Source organism: Phlebotomus papatasi, chromosome 3 (assembly GCF_024763615.1).
Source record: "Phlebotomus papatasi isolate M1 chromosome 3, Ppap_2.1, whole genome shotgun sequence".
NCBI lineage: Eukaryota > Metazoa > Arthropoda > Insecta > Diptera > Psychodidae > Phlebotomus > Phlebotomus papatasi.
Window position 1 is genome coordinate 39674399 of NC_077224.1, and position 20667 is coordinate 39695065.

The 20667-nt window shown below is 32.8% G+C and overlaps 2 protein-coding genes and 1 long non-coding RNA gene across 5 annotated transcripts in view; 2 read left to right on the forward strand and 1 right to left on the reverse strand.

Annotated features, from left to right (window-relative positions):
• The window catches only part of LOC129805613 (cytoplasmic protein NCK1), a 32935-nt gene extending 17738 nt beyond the window's left edge, over nt 1-15197 (forward strand). The window contains exons 4-7 of one of the 2 annotated variants that reach the window (XM_055853652.1): nt 636-984; nt 3706-3806; nt 3886-4183; nt 8569-15197. In XM_055853652.1, the coding sequence (XP_055709627.1) occupies nt 636-984; nt 3706-3806; nt 3886-4183; nt 8569-8778 (958 nt within the window). In that variant the 3' untranslated portion in view covers nt 8779-15197. Of the gene's footprint in view, nt 1-635; nt 991-3705; nt 3807-3885; nt 4184-8568 lie in introns of both variants that reach the window. The other variant, XM_055853651.1, reaches the window with a different exon arrangement.
• LOC129805640 (uncharacterized) lies at nt 14494-20206 on the reverse strand. 2 transcript variants are annotated; one of them, XM_055853683.1, is made up of 3 exons: nt 19805-20206; nt 19404-19484; nt 14494-15446 (listed from the first exon to the last, which is right to left on the reverse strand). In XM_055853683.1, exons 1-3 carry the CDS (start codon nt 20091-20093, stop codon nt 15238-15240), a joined length of 579 nt encoding a protein of 192 aa, XP_055709658.1. In that variant the 5' UTR covers nt 20094-20206; the 3' UTR covers nt 14494-15237. The 2 variants fall into 2 exon arrangements, with proteins under 2 accessions (XP_055709658.1, XP_055709657.1); XM_055853682.1 differs by having other exon boundaries at nt 19404-19586; nt 19805-20204.
• Nucleotides 16495-20012, forward strand: LOC129805657 (uncharacterized). Its single transcript, XR_008752106.1, has 2 exons — nt 16495-16669; nt 19319-20012. It is a non-coding gene; the product is annotated as an uncharacterized LOC129805657 (long non-coding RNA).
• Nucleotides 20207-20667: the final 461 nt, after the last annotated feature.

A 20667-nucleotide genomic window follows, 5' to 3' on the forward strand; every position in this document is an offset into this window, starting at 1 on the left:
CCATAGGACTTCCCTGTCGAAGAGGTGTTTATTTGAGCCTAATAAAAATTAAACAGAATATTTTTAAATCAACAGATTAACTTTAAAGTAGCAATATGATGTACTGCAATGTGTCTTCAAGACAAAAATGAAACGTGTAACATTTTGCATTAAATTTTCAGAATCTTCTATGTGCACAATGGAGGATAAATTTAACTTCCTTCTAACGGAAGTAAGGTATTTCAATTATCCCGCAGTCGTTTAAATTTGAGAAATTGTTTTCATAAAACATGAGTTTCACGTTATAATTATCTCACAGAGAATTTAATGTGTGTTTGCACAGAAGAGGTTGTAATTTGATGAGAAGCCTCTAGAAAAAAATGGGAGAGAGAAAGAGAAAGATTCCCTTGTTGCTCAATGAACAACGTGTTGCAATTAACTTTTAAATTAATTTAAATAAAAGACTTGATGATTGAGAGGGAAAAATAATAAAAGATGCTCTACTGGAGAAAGACTAATAATATACAAAGTCTTAGAGTGCAAATGTTTTTTTTCCCTCCCCACAACACTTCAAATTCACTTTCACTGCAAAAATGTAAGTGCCCTAAGTCGATATGGAACTAAAATGGAATGCAATTTCATTTGTGTGGTTGTAGCATTAAGAAGAAAGTGAAGAAGGGATCTGGCTCCAAAACCCTCCCCAATTGTTCACCATCTAGACAGACAGACAGTCCCACGATGGCACGTCGGCTGCCAGTGGATCCGTCTGAGGCCATCGGAACGGCCATCGTGAAGTATAACTATCAAAAGGTGCAGAATGACGAGTTATCCCTGACAAAAGGAACTCGGATTCTCATTCTCGAAAAGTCCAATGATGGATGGTGGCGAGGACAGAGTGGTAACTGTGTCGGATGGTTTCCCAGCAACTACACCACAGAAGAGATTGATAACAACGATGAGACTCTGCATACTTACGCCATGGCTGAAAATGTTCTTGACATTGTGGTGAGTGTAAGTTAAAAAATTATCAAATATTAAAATATTCACTCTATGCACCAAATTTTTTAAAGAAAAAAGCTTCAGTAAAAATTTAGTCATTGTACTTGTTTTGGTAAATGAAGTCTGAAAAATTCAAAAAATGTGTTTAAAAAAATTTTAGACAATTTAAATTTTTGAAAAATGACAAAGTAATTGAATGCTTTACATTCCAATAATTCAAATAAAATATTTAAAAACTCATAATGAAAAGTTTTTCTTTATGAATTGTACTTGCTCTATTTTACTTGAATTTGTCCATTTGCAAAACACAAGTGCAAATGATTAAATTTTCTCAATTTGTAAGTACAGATTTTACAAAACATAAAACAAAAAAAACTTCATTAGATTCCCCGAAAAGCAAAAACCCAGTAATTTTTGAGTTGCTTATTTTCAAATTGAATTAAAAATAATTTTACAGAAATCGTTTTAAATTATTATTGTATTTTTTTTGACTTATTTATTATATTAAAGAAACATTGTGTAAAAGAAAAGGGTTTAGTTTAATTAAAAATCCTAAATGGATCAAAATCTTAAATTGGTCGAAAAACCGAAAGAGAAAATCCCAAATGGAATCTTAAAAGTCAGAATCCCAAATAGACCAAAAATCCTAAAAAGCCAAAATCTTGAAAGTCGAAATCAAGAATAGGTCAATCGAATCATTATCTTGAAAGTCAATATATTGAAAGGAACAAGCCTTTAAAAAAAATATTGAAGGGAAAAGTTAAAATCCGGAAGAGGTCAAAATCCCGAACGGGTCGAAAGTTCGAATGGTGAAAATCCCAAAAGCCAAAATTGAAAAAGGGTTGAAATTATGAAAGTCAATATCCCAAAGGGATCAAAGTCCTGAAAAATCAAAATCCTGAAAGGGCTAAAATCTGAAAAGTCAAAATCCCGAACTGGCCGAAAACCCGTATGATCAAAATCCAAAATCGAGAAGGTGCTAAAATCTTGAAAGTCAGTATCCTGTAGGGGAAATCTATAACAATATGACAATGTCATATGAGAAATTTTCGGTATTAAAGGCCAGTGAATACCGAATTCCTATTAAGAGCAGTACATTTGAACATTTCAATTGTTTATACGAGTCACATTTTCGAATATGTTTGCCGAATTTACCACATAAAAATTAAAAATTTGTCATATGACATTGTCATACGGTTACAGAATTTCCCTATTGAAAAGTCAAAATCTTGAAAGTCAAAATCCTGATTAGGTTGGTATATCGAAAGACAAAATCCCGATTGGTAATCTTCAAAGTCAAAATATCGAAAGACACAAGCCCTGAAAAGTTAAAATCCCGAAAGGGCCAAAATCCCGAACGGGCTGAAAGTTCGAATGGTCAAAACTCCAAAAGCCAAAATTGAGAATGTGTTGAAATCATCAAAATCGATATCCTGAAGGGATCAAAATCCCGAAAGGGCTATAATCTGAAAAGTCAAAATCCCGAATGGACCAAAATCTAGAATGGGCCAAAAACCCGAATGGTCAAAATTCAATATCGAGAAAGGGTTAAAATCTTGAAAGTCGAAATCTCGAATGGATCAAAATCCTCAAAAATTAAAATTCCGAATCGACCAATATCCCGATCGCGCAAGTTCCCGAATTTTTAATATACAGAAAAACCAAAATCAAGAACGGACTAAACTAAATTCTGGAAAGTTAAAATTCCGAATAGATCAAAATCCTGAATATACCAACATGCCGAACGGGCATAAAATCCGAATGGTTAAAATTCCGAAAGGGTTAAAATTTAAAATTGTTTTTGCCGGGGCAAAAGGAAAGCTTCTGTTCTTGGAAAATTACTTATTTCCACCGCTGGGACAAAAGGGTATTTTTTGTGTTTTTGGAAATTAGAACACCGAGACTTATATGATTTCAATGAAAAATTACCTCATGGGATATTGTTTTTTGCGAGTTATTGGCCCATTCGAGATTTTGGCTTTTCAGAATTTTTGTCCATTCGAGATTTTGACTGTCCGGATTTTGATCCATTCTGGAGTTTTTCTCTTAGCGATTTTTGGTTTTCGAAATTTGATTTTTAGGATTTTGGCTGGGACCGTTTTTGTAAATAAGACATTTTTCATTTTTTTTCTATAAAGATAACGACATTTTTAACTGCAATTTTGCAAGGATGTAGTTTTGGTCAATATAATAACTTCTGGTTTTAATAACTTTAAATCACTCTCCCTCATTAATTACTACAATATACATGATTTTTTAAATAACGTAATTTTTTTTTTATTATTTGTGGATGGAACAAAAATTTTCATTATAAAAAAATCTCAATCTGAAAAAACTATTTTTCCTGTAAAATATACTTACTATTTAGTAGAAGCCTTTACCATTTTTACTCTGCTTGTGATTAGGGTTAAAGGAACACTTTTGAAAACTCTTTTTGAGTTTTTATACAATATTCAAATTTCCAAGTGATTTTGAAAGAGTGCCAATAGATGATGGCACAAGTTCCACAAAATCCCAATAGGTGTTCCTTTCACCGTAATTTTTTCTTCTATTATTAGTTCCTTTACTGCTTTTCACTGACTTTGGGCATTATCTAAGAAACGAGTTAGCGCCATGATAATTAAAAACACATTTTGTGCTAAGTCGTCTCTTGGCTGCTCCTGAGGCCTAAGAGTAGCCTACATCAATGTAAGACTTATTATTAAATCAATTTCTGTATTTTGCTAGGTCGCTCTCTATTCTTTCAAATCCAACAATGATCAGGAATTGTCCTTTGAGAAGGGCGATAGACTCGAAATAATTGATAGACCTGTTTCAGATCCAGAATGGTAAGATATTTTTCAAAGACAATCTCGATTTTGATGGATTTTCTGTGTCATAAATTGAATTTTTTTTTTGGGTAAAAAGGTATAAGGCAAGGAACAATGCGGGCCAAATTGGTTTAGTGCCCAGGAATTATCTGCAGGAACTGACGGAATATCTATCAGGACCATTCCGTGGTGGTCAAGTTGGTGTTGGATCCGACAATGGATCAGTGGATCGACGCAAGGATCCGGGACCAGGATCTGTGCAACAACCACTTGAACGTCCCAATTTGGCGGGCAAGAGTTGGTACTATGGAGCCATAACTCGCAATCAGTGTGATACTGTGTTGAATCAACATGGACACGATGGCGATTTTCTCATTCGAGACAGTGAGACAAATGTAAGTTAAATATTTAAATTTACATTAATGAATATTCTCGAATTCGAGACAAAAAATCCCATGCGAAAATATTCATTGATCAGAAACTTTCATTTATTAATTGACAGGAAAAGTAATCTACAGCATATAGAATTAGCATTATCCATTTTCTTCTTCCGCACAGAATTCCTAATAATAATAATAATAATAATACCGATTTATTAGATAGAATAGATTCATTTTAAGGTGTTCTAGTTGCTAGAATTTGATCGTTGATCGCACAAATTAAGGATCTCAATGTTTCATTTCTTTAGAACACCATAAATTCGTGCAACTACCGCCGAATGGCTTAACTGCTCTAATTTCTTACCAATCACGATTCTTTTTTAATTTAACTTAGGATTGGATTATTAAAGATAAATGACTTATTAGGGTACTCAAAAAACAATGAAATTGCTCATGATTTGGAATTTTGAGACCTTTGGAAACTGGGCTAAGCCTCTAGTCTGAAGACCGCTTTACGGCCGTCAACTAGGTTGACATGTGTCGAATGGGCCGTACGCTCTTCAATTTCAACACTTTGTCCTAAGAAATGGAGGGTAGCACAAAGTTGTGCAACTTGCTTACAACTCTGTGGCACATTCCTTACGTTCAGTAATAACCTTCCCTATTGGTGAGCTCCATCCGGTAGAAATTTATATTGTACCGATTCGAAGGTTATATCAGAGAAAACTTACACACTCAATTCAATCAAAACTTACTTACACAATCAGAGGACATTCGCTTTAATGAAATTAAAATTTAAACTTTCACAATAAATTAATTCTTCATGGAAAACATGGGCTGTTGGTTCAATTGTACGCATGATACCGTTTCTCAAGGCTCGTAGTGAGTCGAAAACTAGTTGAAGTACACATGGCAATTGGTTGAGATCAGTGGCAAAGACAATCAGAGCCAGTGCCCCCATAGCTCAGTTGGTAGAGCAGTGGCCTAGACAGTGATAGGCCCCCAGTTCAAGCCTGGGTGGATACGGGAATTTTTTGCTGTTTCTATTTGGGTTGGGAATCATTTGTTCTGATTGCAGCTCTCTGTGCACAAACACAAAATTTCTTGGGATTACGTACCAAGCGAACAGAAGTCTGTTCAATCACTTTCACAATGAAATTTAAACGTTCCGCCATCCTGAAATTCCAGAAAGATACACAAAAATTTACTCTATATCAAACGTAGATGATCTATTATTAAGGTTGAAACTTTTCGCTACTCTAAATGGAAACTTGATTTTTTCCATGATAAATACAATACTAAATTTTTGTTTATATATTTTGAATACCACCGTTTCATTATTTAGTTAATTTTGCTCTAAATAAAGCGAAAATCCATTCATATTCACAAATTTTAATTTATAAATTTCTCAGAAAGAATTTAAGAGTGTACCTTTTGACTATCGATTTTTGACCATTGTTTGACCATGTTTTCTAATGAAAAACACAATAGAATAATTGTCTTTTATTCGTTTTTTTTTTATATTTATGTAATATTTCTGGCAAAATTATATGAAATTACTTGTTAATCTTTATATTTAACGGTACGTGAAGTTTTCAAATGAAATAATTACCTATTTCGTGAATAAAAAGAGTTTTTCTGAAGTGTCTGCAAAGGCATCAATAGGAAACACTGGAAATATGATTTTTTTTAGAGAGATTTCCTTATTGTCGCAGTTGGAAAAGGAGAAAAGACTAGTAGAGGAATTCTGTAATTTTCGTGGCATTGTCACGCGTGAGTTCGAAACCTGACAATGCCATTCGAACTTTTTTTTGTCATATCATATGAGTTCGAAAATGCAATTGATTTAATTTGTAATGAAATCCCTTTACATGATGATTTTATGAAAATACAGTACGTCTTGGTTGATTTGTTTAACAAAATTCATTGTCATTTGAATTGCCAGAAATCTCAAATATGTGACTTCTGGCAATATCATGGCTACAGAATCACATTTTCGAAAAAGCTCTCCTAAGATTCGAACCCAATTTGTCATATGGCATTGCCAGAGCGTTACAGAATTCCCCCTCAGGAATAAGAACAAATCCTACACTCAAGAGCAACTTAACAAAGTTTTGGAAGTCTTTCGTCGCGGTTTCACTTAAATTTATAATATATAATAATAATGGTGGCACAACGTTCCATAGAGGAACTAGGCCTTCCCACAAGGGGAGTTCGGGACATCCATTATTTATACAGGGATGGGGTTCTGAGTCCCATGCCCCGTGGAATCAAGTGCAGTGAAGCTCACTGGATGCAATTCGAACTTCGAACACCTTTAACTCTTTCCGGACTGCAGCATATGCTGCAAGCCAATTTCACAATTTTTTAATCAAAAATATCTAAGCTCAGGAATTAATTGAGGTCCTACAAAAAATATTTCACATTTGGACATCCTTATAGTATGTAATCATCCACAAGAATCGGATTTTTATCAGTTCTGAATAATTAAAAAACATTGTTTTTCATAGAATATTCATATGCTTCTTTGGGTACTCAGAGTCCCAAAAGAGACGAAAGAGTTAACGGTAGAAAAATTCCTGGTGACCTAAAGGGGATTCGAACCCGGGACACTTGCATCATTGAGCGAGTGCTCTACCACTTGACTCATTGAGTGCCCGGTTTCACTTAAACGTCTTGTTTCCAATTAGAAAATTTCCTTTGTTTCCATTTGGATTATAATTTGTTTCCAATTAGCAGCATTTTGCACTCGCGTATTTTTCTTGTATTTAAGAAGTTTTCAAATTATATTTAAAGAATTTTCAGTAAACAGTAACATTCTAGAAGGAGTCAAGGAGCAAATTTATGTAATTTTATTCAGAAAAAAATTGAACTTAATGTGTTGAATCTTTTGTCAAAGTTAAAGTGTCTGGAAATGGTTCTGAATTATGTCATTTACCCTTTATTTGTTTGGGTGTCGCGTGTGTTTGCTGAAAGAGAGACAAAAATTCAAAAATAAAAAAAAAGAATTTCATGCAATCTGAGTTTGTTCACGTTCAGAATCTCACCTACAATAAACTCTCTCATTTCTCTAGTGTATAGAGGCCATAAAGGATTGCCAAAAGTTTAATGAATTTAAGGATCGTGTAATTATTTTTCTAACAATTTGAGAATGTTGTGAATATTTCTCTTCAGTAGGGGAAAGGCTCATAATTTTGTCCAGTTTCTTATTTTGGACACTTTGAGGATAACATTGGACACTAAAAATAAATTGATTAAAATGATGGATTTTTATTCCAATATTTGATGAATAATGAATTCTATCTAAATATTTTTTCTTTTTGGAAGATTTTGACACTAAATACGTTAAATTTGGAATATGATTTGAGTTGAAATTGCTTTGTTGAAAATTCAGTGTGAGCAATTGCTTACGAGAAATATGACAGAACTTTGTGTTTACTTCAGTCTTATTTAGTTTTGGTGAAGTACTAACAAAGTTTGTTCGCTGTTTTTGAGTGATATTATTGAATATTCATTGAATATTGTGTTGATTCACGTTACTGATGATTTGTACATTTGATCTGAAGTGAGATTTGCCTTGTGAATTAGATTTTTCGTGTGAAAAATGGGAAATTTTCTAAGACATTCACCAGTGAGGTGATACTCCTTATTTTGGACAGGTGTTTTTCTCACGAAATTTCGTGAAGTTTTAGGTTTTGTGATGACTAGGTTGGACAAATGCCTGGAGAAACAAAGGAGCATCATCTCTGCGAAAGAGATGTAGCGAGAAATGCCTTGAAAGGCTCCCGGAAAGGTCAGGGAATGAGCGAATCCGCACGTACTTGGAGTATCGAAGTCAACTCACTTTAATGAATGATATGGAAAGTTTCCGGGCTTCTTGTGACATTCTACGTTTCCCTTACATGAACAGGAAGAGAACTTGGTAAGATTGGTTCATCAAATGAAGAACAATGGGCATCCTGTTGAGGCGGATTAGCTGTCCAAAGTTGGCCAAATTAAGTTGGCCAAAGTTGGCCAAATTAAGTTAAGTTAAGTTGGCCAAATTAATAAACAAGTTGTCCAAAATAAGAGCCAAAGTCACCTCTACATATCAATTCATTTTTAAACGTATTAAAACTAATTTTAATAAAAATAAGACGATAATAAGTTTCTAAACAACCCTTCTGAAAAGAGAGTAACAAGAAATGTCAATTAGTATTGAAAATATCGCACTTCAAACTTGGAACTTCGATGCTTATAAGCAGACTGTCCAAAGTTATGAGCCCTTACCCTATATCAATGAAAATTTCCTCATGGGAGTTGCTGTTTTGCAATTTTGTGAATAATTAGGCCCAGAAAGAAAGAAAATAATGAAAATTTATGGTAGATTTGGGTATGTTCTTTTTTTTCTTTTCTTGTAGATGGGAGATTACTCAGTAAGCCTTAAAGCCCCGGGACGCAATAAGCACTTTCGTGTTCACGTGGAAGGCAATATGTATTGCATTGGTCAGCGAAAATTTCACAATTTGGATCAGTTAGTCGATCACTACCAAAGAGCACCAATTTATACCAATAAACAAGGTGAGAAATTGTATCTAGTGCGACCACTTCCGAAGGCGAATGGCACATAAACGTAATTTTTTTTTTACAATTTATATAATAACTTAATTTATATTAATGAATGCCCAGAGAAGAAAAAAAGAGTAAATTAAATGATGAAAAAATATTGCTAATTAGTGAAGGAAACACATTTTTTTGGTATTAAAAACAAAAACAAAAAAACTTACATGAAAATTACAGAAAAAAATATAAAACAACGTATACACAAGACACAAAAAGAAATCAACTTAACTACAGTAAACATTATTGAAAATATTAACTAATATTAAAAATTAGGATTTTTCATACAATGAGAGAATCTAAACTGATATTGAAGGCGGAAGTTTGAGAGGGGGAGTGGGAGTGGGAGAGAGAGAAACTTTTTTTCTTTCTTTAAAAAAAACAACACGATAAACTCTTCAATTCAATTGAAGATGAAGTGAAGAAAGCACAAAGTTGCACATAAAAAAAATGTTGGTATGAAGAGGAAAATATTTTCTTTCACATAATAATTCCATTTCTCATTTATTTTATTTGTATTATTCTTTTTTTTATATAGGCATGAATGAAGAACTCAATTATAATCAAATAAACTATAATAATTCTATTTAAATATTATTTTCTTCACAACAATGTCACTGATATCTTGAGATATTTATAGACATGCAATTCCGAGAAATATTTTCCTCAATTCTTCACATTTTTTTTTCAATCTTTTCTTCTTTGGCAATTGATGTGCTCTCATGGTTTCCTCTTGAAGTGAATTGGAGTACAAGGAAAAAAAATAGGATAACTAATGAGTAATTTATAAGTAAAAAAATATTAAAAAAAACAAAAAAAAGATTTATACATAATTTTACGTAAAAGACATTTTTTATAAACAGTATATTTACAATCGTCAAGTAACAATTAAAGAAAAAAAAAGAATTAGATATTTAATGAAGAAATCTAAATTTTATCAACACTAGTGTATTACGCAATTAATATAATTTGAACATATTAAAAAAAAAAAAAGAAATGAAGCAAACCTACATTAGTCGTGTGAAAAAAAATGAGATAATTTGATTGCATGAAATCCACATTAAGAAAAATGATGAGAAAGAAAATCAACATAATACAATTTTATGGCACTCATGAAGAATTGCAAACTAATTCATTCTTCTTCCAATTTTTACACCTACAAACAAACAAGATATTTTTAGTATGATTACGATGGTTGTAGCATAAAAGTCTCCTGCAAAATGATAATTTTTCATTCATTCATAAGCGCACAATTAAGTTTTTTTTCCATCAAGAAAACTTATGTTTTTACAACAAACTGATTTTTCTCATGACTCCTCCATGTAAAATGTTTTTGCTAGAGCACAGAGGTGGGAGGAGAAAAAATGCGTGATAACCCTAAATTAAGTCTAAAACGCTCCATAATTCATTGGAATTTTGTAACATATCCAAAAAAAGAACATAATCTCCATGGTTTCAATGAGTTTCTTTTTCTATAACAGGAATAAATTAACTTCGTAGTGCTACGTACGACATATCGCTTAAAATTTAGAATCGATAATTGTATTTGGCAATAAATAGTACCTTTATTTACATACAGTATAGAGTCTCCTAAATTCGAACGCTCGGGGGGTATTTTTGACATTTCTCACCTCCCAAATTCGAACGATTTTTTCAAAACTAACGAAATTTGTGTGAGATTAAATTGTACTTTGAATCAAATTCCCGTACTTTCTCGCAAGTCTTAGTGGTAACATACTTCCTTTTCATTTTACACGGCCATAATGTATGTAAACATTCAGGAAGAAGCACATAAATATGATTTTCTTTCACCAAGAATACGAACTCTCTAACATAACCTCACAATTGACATTTTGAATCCAAATGGCGTTCGAATTTGAGAACACTGACTGATTCGAAAATTGCTTCGAAAATTCGAAAAAGATGTTTTTATGCTTTTAGCAGACCTTTGAGATCATGCGAAAATTTCGTGAAACCAAAATTTACATCCCTCTGTTTCTCAAAAACTAAAACAGATTTGTTAGGACATTCAAAAGAAGAAGAAGAGTTCAAAAGAGTGAGATAGACATATGCAAAACGTTTTTGAGAAAGAAAAGGATGCTAATTTCGGTTACGTGAAATTTTCCTGATCTCAAATTTTGAAGTATCCAAAGGGAACATTCATCCATTCGTTCATTTTCAACCGCTTATCCTTATTGGGGTCGCGGGCCCATGGCATTCAAATTAGCAGCCAACGCTGTCGATCCTCCGCCACTTCATGAAGATGTTCGGGTTCGATCCCAAGGCGTTCCAAGGCAAGATTCTGAATTTGATTCAGCCACCTCGTCCTTAGGTCTGCCTCGAGGTCGACGTCTTCCCACAATGGCTTGCATAGCTTTTCTGGGGAATCTTTTTCTATCCATGAGTTGAACATGTCCATAACATCGAAGTTGTGATCTCTCAACCCAAAGAAGCAACTCCTCGACTCTTAGCTCTTCACGAACGGCCACATTCTTCACTCGATCTCGACGAGTGATTCCCTTAACTCTTTCGCGTCTTTAGGGTAATGTCATGACTCGGGGAAAAAAGTTTTTTTTGGGTATTTACATTAATTGAAATCTATCAATAATCTGTCAATAAAATCAACTGTAGTAGATCAGTAAATTGCTAAATATTTATTAGAAATCTTTATAATCACAATCAGAGTTTACTTACCTGAAATTGTACAGGGAGTTCCGCTTTCAAAGAAGTTCTCGGGGCCAAAAAAAAGCCTGCAAATTCACTCCAGTGACACAGAAAAATTGCATACCCACAGGAGAGGTCTTTGGAATAAGTTACATAAATGCCGTGTTGTATGCAAATTTTTTTCCACGCCAATTTTTCAGCCTATTTTCAGCGCCAACGGTTCATAAGATACATTATGTATTTCAAATTTACCGCTTGAAGAATATTTTGCATACATTTAGGGACATTTCAAAAATTATTTTACAAATGCGTTCCTAATAGTAGGCAATTCATATCAAATTATTTCAATTGGGTTTCACATAAGCCGGAACTCCCTGTACCAACTAATAATTAATATAATTTGCCTAATATGCGTGCTCACATCTATAGTTTGATTCTTCAAAAGTATCTCAACTGAAAGTTAAATAGCTTTTTTATTTGCACAAAATCCTTGGTGTTCAAAAAGTTCAAATTGAATTTCGAATTTTAAAACTACATTTTCGCGGAAGATCGAGGAGATAGAAATTCACTAAGAATCTGTTGAAAAAGTTACTCAATGATTCTAAGAAATTATAATGGTGCAGCAAAGAATGTCGCGTCGTTGCTTTATTTTGTTTTCCGTAACAAAATGAAGACTGACACTCGGGACACTTCGAAATTCGACCAAGAAATTCCAAGTTACAATTCATTACAGTCACTCCCCTGGCAAGTTGCCTGAAATTTGAAGCCACTTTCTCATATTTCGATTTAAATTTATATGGGAATTTTTTTGCACTCGCGACCGTTACGCTAAATATCTAAAAAGTGAGAAGTTTTTCCGTATTATAAGATATCTTTCCGTATGGAGGGATAAATATACTAAATTTTTGTTTAAATACATTTTTTCTTCAGAGCACTGTGAGCTGAATTCGAGATCAATTTAGGAAATTGGCTTCAAATAGCTCCATATAAAAAAATTAACTTGATATATGCTTGATTACAGTTTGATATCACAACGATTTTTTGTTCATAATCTATACACACTTATAATTCTTCTAAATTCCATGAAAACTACCTAAAACTATCAAAAATGAAAAATCACAACATAAGTACAAAAATCATAGCAAATTTGTGCATGTTTCGACGATTCTATTTCATACTCTGCTATCCCAGAATGACAACTTTTCAGGAGAACGATTTGAAGTCGGAGATTTATTATGCTTCACGTCTAATTTTTTATTTTTCGAAAAGCTTGAATATCTCGTCACCTGTAGAGAAATTCTGTAATTTTTATGACATTGTCACACGCGAGTTCGAAACCTGGGGTGATATGATCTTTCCGTACAGAAGTAGATCTTGAAAAATTCGAAAATCTATTTGAAGATCCAAAAAAGAGACTTTCTTACTTCTTAATACTTTCGCAAGGTAGCGGAAGTTACAATCTGTTCGAATTTTGAAGTGCTCACAAGTATCAAAATGTGACGATTTTCACATTGTTGTGAGGAAAATAACAGAACAACGACGTTTACTGTTCTTGCCCCAGTATTTAATCACTCCATAATCACGGAGTAACTCTTTTGCCAGTTTTTTAGTGTGATATTTGATAAATTTTCCCCACATTGTTCGAAAATTTAGTATGAAAATTCGAAATTGAATTTGAATTCTTCGAACTTCAACGACTTTTTATGCAAATAGAGTTTCATTTACTTTTTATCCAAGACACTATTGGAGAATCAAAATCTACTTGTGTTTGGGATCTATGAGGGTAACTTTTTCACCCTGCTGTTCCTTAATTTTTATTTAAAACACCTGTCCAAAATAAGGACTATTACCTCACTGGTGAACCTCGTAGAAAATTGCCCATTTTTCACACCATTAACCATTAACGTGAATCAAAACAATATTGAATGAATATTTAATAATATCACTGAAAAACAGCGAGGAAAGATTGTTAGTAGTTCACCACAGCTAAATAAGACTGAAGTAAACACGAAGTTCTGTCATATTTTTCGTAAGCAATTGGTCACACTGAATTTTCAACAAAGTATTTCAACTCAAATCATATTCAAAATTTAACGTATTTAGTGTTAAAATCTTCCAAAAAGAACAAATATTTAGATAGAATTCATTGTTCATCAAATATTGGAATAAAAATCCATCATTTTAATCAATTTATTTTTAGTGTCCAATTTTATCCTCAAAGTGTCCAAAATAAGGAACTGGACAAAATTATGAGCCTTTCCCCTATCGGCAATTTACTATAAAATGAATAATGTTTAATATTTGAGCGTGAGAGTGAGGTTCAATGGTGTATTCAAAGTCTTCGACCTGAAAATTGTTTCCAATTAAATTTAAATATTTAACCCTATTGATTTTGTCATGGAGATTAGACTTAATTTATCGTTTATTCATACACCAATCTGTGCCAGTAACCACCTTAATGCTACATCCTCGTGTCATACACCTTTATAAGTAATGTATTAACCGTAGTTCACAGTAAATATTCCCAAAATAATAGTGAAAAGAAACTAATTACATAGAACAAAGATAGATTTTCAAAAGGAAAAACTCCTAAATAAAAACTTAAAAGTTCTTTTTTTCAGAGGTTATTTTTCCGAAAAATTTTTCATGCAACAAATTTGTTATTTTAAAATTGAAGAGTGACATTTGTTTTTTTTATTTAGTTTAATTTTTCAAATTTTGAATTGTAGAAAAGATGTGAATTTATTTTTTAAAACAAAAAAAAATCGACAATTTTGTAAATTTATTTTTTATATATTTTTGTGGTAATGCTTTATTCTAAAAAAAAAACTCAACGAATGTATTCTTAAAAAAAAATGAAACTGACTCTTAATACAAATTAATGCATTTATGGTTTGATCTTCAGAAAAGGTGGACATAATTTTTAATTCGAAATAGGAATGCAAAAGAAAAGTGAATTATTGGGATAACTAAAATAGAAAGAAAAAAAATTTACTATAATTATACTCAGAAAAAAAGGGGGAGAAAAAAGTGAATTATTAATAGTCAAGTGAAGAAGACCATTAATATCAATCTTAACATATTTATTGCTATATTCAAATTGTATTTGAGAAAGATGAAAAAAATAGGGATACATTGCTGTCGATGTGTGTAGATGTTTTTTACTATTTAGACGACAATGAGATCATCTGGAATAACACTGAACAGCAGAGTTGGAAGGGTTTGGCCCCATTTATATTTCAATTTATTTTTTGAATATTTTTTTTTTTAACTTAGAGAAACTCCAAACATACCATTCTAGTCATTAAAAAACTTGAGGAGTTCTCTGCAAAATCATAAAACAAAGAATTAATAAAAAATCAACGAAATTGAGCATTTACTTTATCACTATTTTGCAATTTATTTTTTATTTATAAATTTATTTTCTTTAGGAAAATGTTGCAATTAAAATGTATTATTTAAATATAAATCTTACGAAATTAATAAATGAATTTCACATTTTTTTGGTCAATAAAGCATTAAGAAAAAACCTCCAACTCTGCTTCATTCAAACACAAAATGTCCAACAATTATTAAGATTAATAAAAGACAAAAAAAATAAAAGAAATAAGGTGCAAAACCAATTTGGATGTCAATGTAATATTGTCATTTATTATTTTCCATATTTAAAGAGAAAAAAAAACAAAAGAGAAAACAATCCGCTTGAGAAAAAAATAGAAAAGAATGTATAAATGGTAATGAAATAAAACAAGAAAGATAAAATTGAGTGTGTCTTTTTTTTATTGGAGGAACCTCCAAGGCAAATATCACAAATCCGAGTTGCTGGAGTGCAACTTTTCAATGGAAACAGACAAATTTTCCAGCTTCTTCACCAACTGTGACATCTTCTGCTGAGCATTGCATTCGGACTGTGAGTCCTCGGTGTCTCCTCCAGCGCCCAGTTCAAAGTGAAGCTTAGCCAGGCGTTCCTGTTGCTCCCGAATATCAGTCATTTGTTCCATTGTGCACCCGGATCCTGAAATAGAAGTACATTTTCTCACTCTGTTTCAATTCCATTCAACTGAATTTTCATTCATTTCCCAGCAGAACATTTTATTGTCATTTTCTTTTTCTCATCCTCTCCAACATCACTGAATTATTGTTCCACTCTGATGAGCTTTCAAACACTTTTCAAAATATTGATTTATAAGGAATATATCGTCCTCTAATAAAATCTTTTCAAGGATTCATAGAAGGTGTTCCATAATTAGATATTCAAATAGAACTTTTAAAAGTTGCCTGGAGCCTTGAAACTAGCAGCAATGGGCATTAAATAGGGGAAAGACAAGTTATTTTTCCTATTATGTTCTTAATGAATTTCAGTTCTTTTCTGGAAATTTGAAGCACTTGATTAGCTATTAATAATATTGTAATGGGGAAAATTAATTTAAAACACATTGAAAAAATAAATTGTTCGAAACTTGAATCTTCCGAATATACCGCGACTTTCCCTAGCTCAAAGGATATTTCAATTATGCGATTTTTGAGGAAAATAAACAGCAAATCCAGCTCACTTTAAGGGCATTTTCACGCAAACAAAAGTGCCAATACTAGCTTGAAAGGTTCTTTGTGGAATATTTTGAATTTTATGATTTTTAAGGGAGTTATTCCAGTGAAAAATAAATATTAGCATTTTACTGTTCTCAAGTGTTTCTGCATTATCAACTTTTCTTTGTTTTGGTTCTTGTCTCGACTTTTCTCCATTCTTCACTGTAGATTCCAGCCCATTTCATTCGCTCAGATCTTCTAAGCTTAAACGCCTTGGAAATCCCGGGCCAATTTAAGTTCTCACGAGATCTTATATATTCTTAAACTTAGGATCAAAATGTTTCAGTGTGTTAGGACATTATTCTCAAGCTCAAACGCAATTTCCTTCAAAGGAAAACTACTCAGATCAATGAGAACGTTTGTATGCCGTTTCTATGGCTTCTACCACTAGTGATTCCAAATAACCGGGTTTTTAGGATAGACGGTTAACAGGTTTTGGAACGGTCTGAAACCGGTTAACCGGTTTAATCCTCTAACGGGTAAGACCGCCTCCAGGCGGTCTTCACAAAAATCACATTTACAGCGACAATAAAGGTTTTATTTATTTAAAAGTGCTATAGTGTCCTCGGTAATAGTCTTATAAACATCTCTTGAAAGTTTAAACTCATTTTGACTCTTAGTTTTGTTGCTATTCCCAGTTTTGTGTGACAGGTCAGAGAAAAAGCAACAAAAAATATTTGTGCAAAAAAACTCATTTCCAATTTACATAAAAATACCGATTTAAAGTTATCTGACTAAAATAAATTTATTTTTTACTGAAAGATAGGGTAAGCGTGCCAAATTTCGGCATATTTGCATGCAAGCGTCAAAGTCTGAAGTTTGAAATGTAATATTTTAAATACAAATTTATTTTTTTATCATTTCTTCTGAAATTGTGTTGTTGGGAACCTTGTAAAGAGTTTACCGTCTTTATTTACTCTAAAATCATTCTTAATACCGTCGTTGCGGGTGACTTTGCACTCTGCTGTCCGTAAGACTCATAAATTCTAGCACTTATTGATGGTCTTCGCCAATCCGGTCTACCATGTCAAAGTATATAGGGATATGTTATGTACCAAATAAGGTACAATGATCCCCAAAAGGATTCTTGTAGTTTCAGTAATAGTCAGTGAAATGCTAATATAGGTATTTTGTCAAAAAACAGCTCCGTGAAAAAGTTATCTGAAGGTGCAATTCCAAAATCCATTTCAGAGTAGTAAATTGCCCAAATCCAATCTAAATTTATCTGGCTAGAATAATCCACTTCGATTTTGTTCATTATTTTTATTAAAATATTTTTTTTCCTATTATCTTCCTAAGAACACATGATATATGTTATAGAATTGCATATATTGGTCTTTCTAAAGCTTTATTATAGAAGTATTTGGCTAAAAATTATCCAATTTTGTGCGAACTTAAGATAAAATGACCGAGATCTACAAGATGGTATGGTCGCCATCTTGATTTGACGTTTCTGTCCGCCATTTTGAATGACTGTCAAAACAAAAAACTTATTCGATTGAGCTGAAATTTTAGTATGTTGTAGCTGATGTCAAGGCCTTTTCAGAACATATATAAAATCCGACCTAGGTCAAGAGATTGCCTAGATATAGGGGCTCCAAGTTCAAAATTTTGACATTTTCATGAATACATAACTACAGGGAGCTTCTCTTATCAAAACTGTCACAAAAAAGACAGCGCCATAGTTAGGCGATGGGATCTAACAAAAAAAAGAAAAGTAATGTTTTTGTTTATAACAGCGCATTATTTGAGAATCTTAAAAACTGTTTTCGCAAAGATGAAAAATAAAAATTTAATGAAATGCACCTTTCGTTTATTTTTTTTTAATTTGTATTAGAGTAAAAAAATGTATAAAAAAAATGCGTCAATCATTTTTAATGGTTACTAAGGCATTTGGTTTAGGTTTCAAATATTGAAGATTAAAAAATAAAGACCGCCAAAATATGAGTATTACAAAATTTTAAACTTTGAGCCTCTGTATCTAGGTAAATACTTGACGTAGACTGGAACATAAATATGTTTTGAAAAGGTCTTGACATCAGCTACATCATACTAAAATTTCAACCCAATTGGACCAGTTTTAGGGTTTGACAGTTATTCAAAATAGCGGAGAGAAATGTCAAATCAAAATGACGACCACGTCATCTTGTAGATCTCGTGCATCTTACCCTTAGATGTGAAGATCTTCATTGTCGTTTATTATCAGAAATTGTTGATTTTTTAGTATTTATTAAAAAGTGCAAAGTCACCCGCATCTTATCCCAAGTGCAAGCCTTTTTTCTTGATTTATTTTAACATAGTAAAATTTTATAAAATTAATGTTAGTGGCACAAAATCCATTCATTAACAATTGAATACAAATAATTTTACCCATTCGCCCCCCTCCTTTCACTTTAACTATCCACTTTTAGAGGGTAAAGTTGAAAAACAGCGAAAAAACGTGCAAAGTCACCCGCAACGACGGTACATTTTAAAATGAATAAAAATATAGACATAGCTTTGGTGTCCTATTTCGGCCACCTTCATTCTCATAGTTCCTTGCCCTCCACGAATTCTTCCAATGCCATTTTCATGTCATCTCGTTTGTCGAAGCTACATTTTTTGTTATTCTTTTGCGTTGTATAATCTCTAGAGTGTGTAAAATCTAAAAGTTCATGGAAATTCGAGGAACAAAAAAGGTGGCCAAAATTGCAAGCTGACCGGAATTTGGCACACTTACCCTATGTCATTCTACTTTGTATATTTTATTTCAAAAATTTGAAAAAACTAAAAATGTGAATTTTAGAAGCAAAAAGAGTTTTAAAAAAATTTTATATTTTCTTTTTTGCAAAAGTAGCTTTTGCAAATTTTTTTTAAACATTTTAATTTGAAACTAGACTTTAAATAATTCTATTATTTTCTTAAAACTCCGTTATACTGCAATATATTGTAGGCTTATGGCATATTCTGATTAATCCGCTTTTGATTAGTTTGTCAATTAGTTTCCATATTTCTGATACACAATTAACCAATATAAATAATATAAATAATTCATAAATCGTATTTCCAGTGATAGAACAATAGCTTCAAAAGATAAAACAAGCTTATCAGAAGCTTTTTCGTCAATGGCTTTCCCTCATTTCCCTCGATCCCTTTGAGATATCCAATTTTTTTTTTACATTTAAAAAGCTAGAATCAGCAATTGTTCTAACGGCAAAGTCCTAAAGATACTTAGTACTGTTAATGACCTTTTCTGAAGTAATCAAAATTCTTTGATAAGAGCCCAAGATAGTGAAGAGTCAATTATCTGACAAATTCCAGCGAATGACTTACGACAGAGGATACGTGAGAAAAAGACAAAGAAAAATGCCCAAGGTGAAACTAAAAATGTCTATGGGGTACTCACCGAAAGCTCTCAGCTTCCCCGAATGGAAATCCTCGAGAAGGCCCAAGAGAGCCCTCTCCATGTTGCGTACATCTCCCTCATCTGAGATAAATGAATGATGTTTCAGAGGACGATCGGCAAAGGAAAAGTTTGAACTATGAACTGGATGTGTTGGCGCCTGGACAGTTTTGGGTGACGGAAGATCTAGCCGGGGACAACGTAACAAAAGAAAACAGACAAAGCCCAGGCGCGCAGAAATCAACCAAAATAAGATTACCATAAAATAAAAAAGAGGAATGGCTAAAATAAGTAAATTAAAAAAAAATACTATAAAAATGAAACTGATGGAAAAGTGCGGCAAAATAGAGTGAAAAAGCTGAAGGTGAAAGAATGAGGTCGAGGCTGAAGGGCGGAGTCCCTACCTCTGTTGATTTTCTTGGCTTTCGCTTTGGCAATTGCCTCCAACTTGCGCTCATTGACGAACGTGAGCTTTGTAGACTGCTGAGAGCTGGCTTCTGGATGACCCTTTCCCACGGAACACGTCGTGGAATTCTGGGATCGGCTGGTGTCTCCGCTGGAGAAGACTTTGCTCAGCACTGGCGAAATGGGGGTCTGAATTGAGGACTTTGGGGCACTACTTGGCACATCGTCCGTCTCTGTGTCATTCGACACCAACTTCTGGCGCTCCACGGCCTCATTGCACTCCATCATCTTTCTGGGAAAACTTTAGCTTTTCACACTGTTTTTCATTGCACGGACAAGGCGGAACCACAAAACCAAAATATTTCTCAACCAGACTGAAAGTGTAACAAATTTGACAGCTTACAAAAACCTCAAGGGGGAGTCAATACTCAGATGGTGTACGCATCATTTTTAGTACTTAACTTCCACCACTTCCTTCCAGGATTTCTACATCTGCAAAACTCCCATCACGATTTCAGAATTTATGAAGAGCTTCAACATCACAGGTATTTCTTACGCATATTAAATACAGGATTCTCGAATTCTCTAGGTAAATACAATAATAAGTCTTCAAAAATTTATTCTCGTTTTAGAATATCCGTAGTAAAAAGAGAAATTTGAGATTTCCTTGCAAACATTTTAATTTTATTATCAAATATTTAATTTAACAAACAATAATACAAAGAAAATGAATATTTTCAGCTGGATTTTTTTTTACAATCTCAGCTTCTGTGATTCGATGTGAAATCTCCGTGCGTTCGCAATAGGAACGCTGCTAACAGACAGATATCTATAACGGATTTCGGAAAAGGTTATATCGTAA

What these genes read in the sequence shown, in the direction of transcription:
- LOC129805640 (XM_055853682.1), bottom strand. Translation starts at nt 20,093, where the DNA reads ATGATGGAGTGCAATGAGGCCGTGGAGCGCCAGAAGTTGGTGTCGAAT. An exon ending in AGCCAAGAAAATCAACAGAG is followed by an intron (nt 19,587 to 19,804) that starts GTAGGGACTCCG and finishes GTCCCCGGCTAG; the next exon opens with ATCTTCCGTCACCCAAAACT. An exon ending in GGGGAAGCTGAGAGCTTTCG is followed by an intron (nt 15,447 to 19,403) that starts GTGAGTACCCCA and finishes CTTCTATTTCAG; the next exon opens with GATCCGGGTGCACAATGGAA.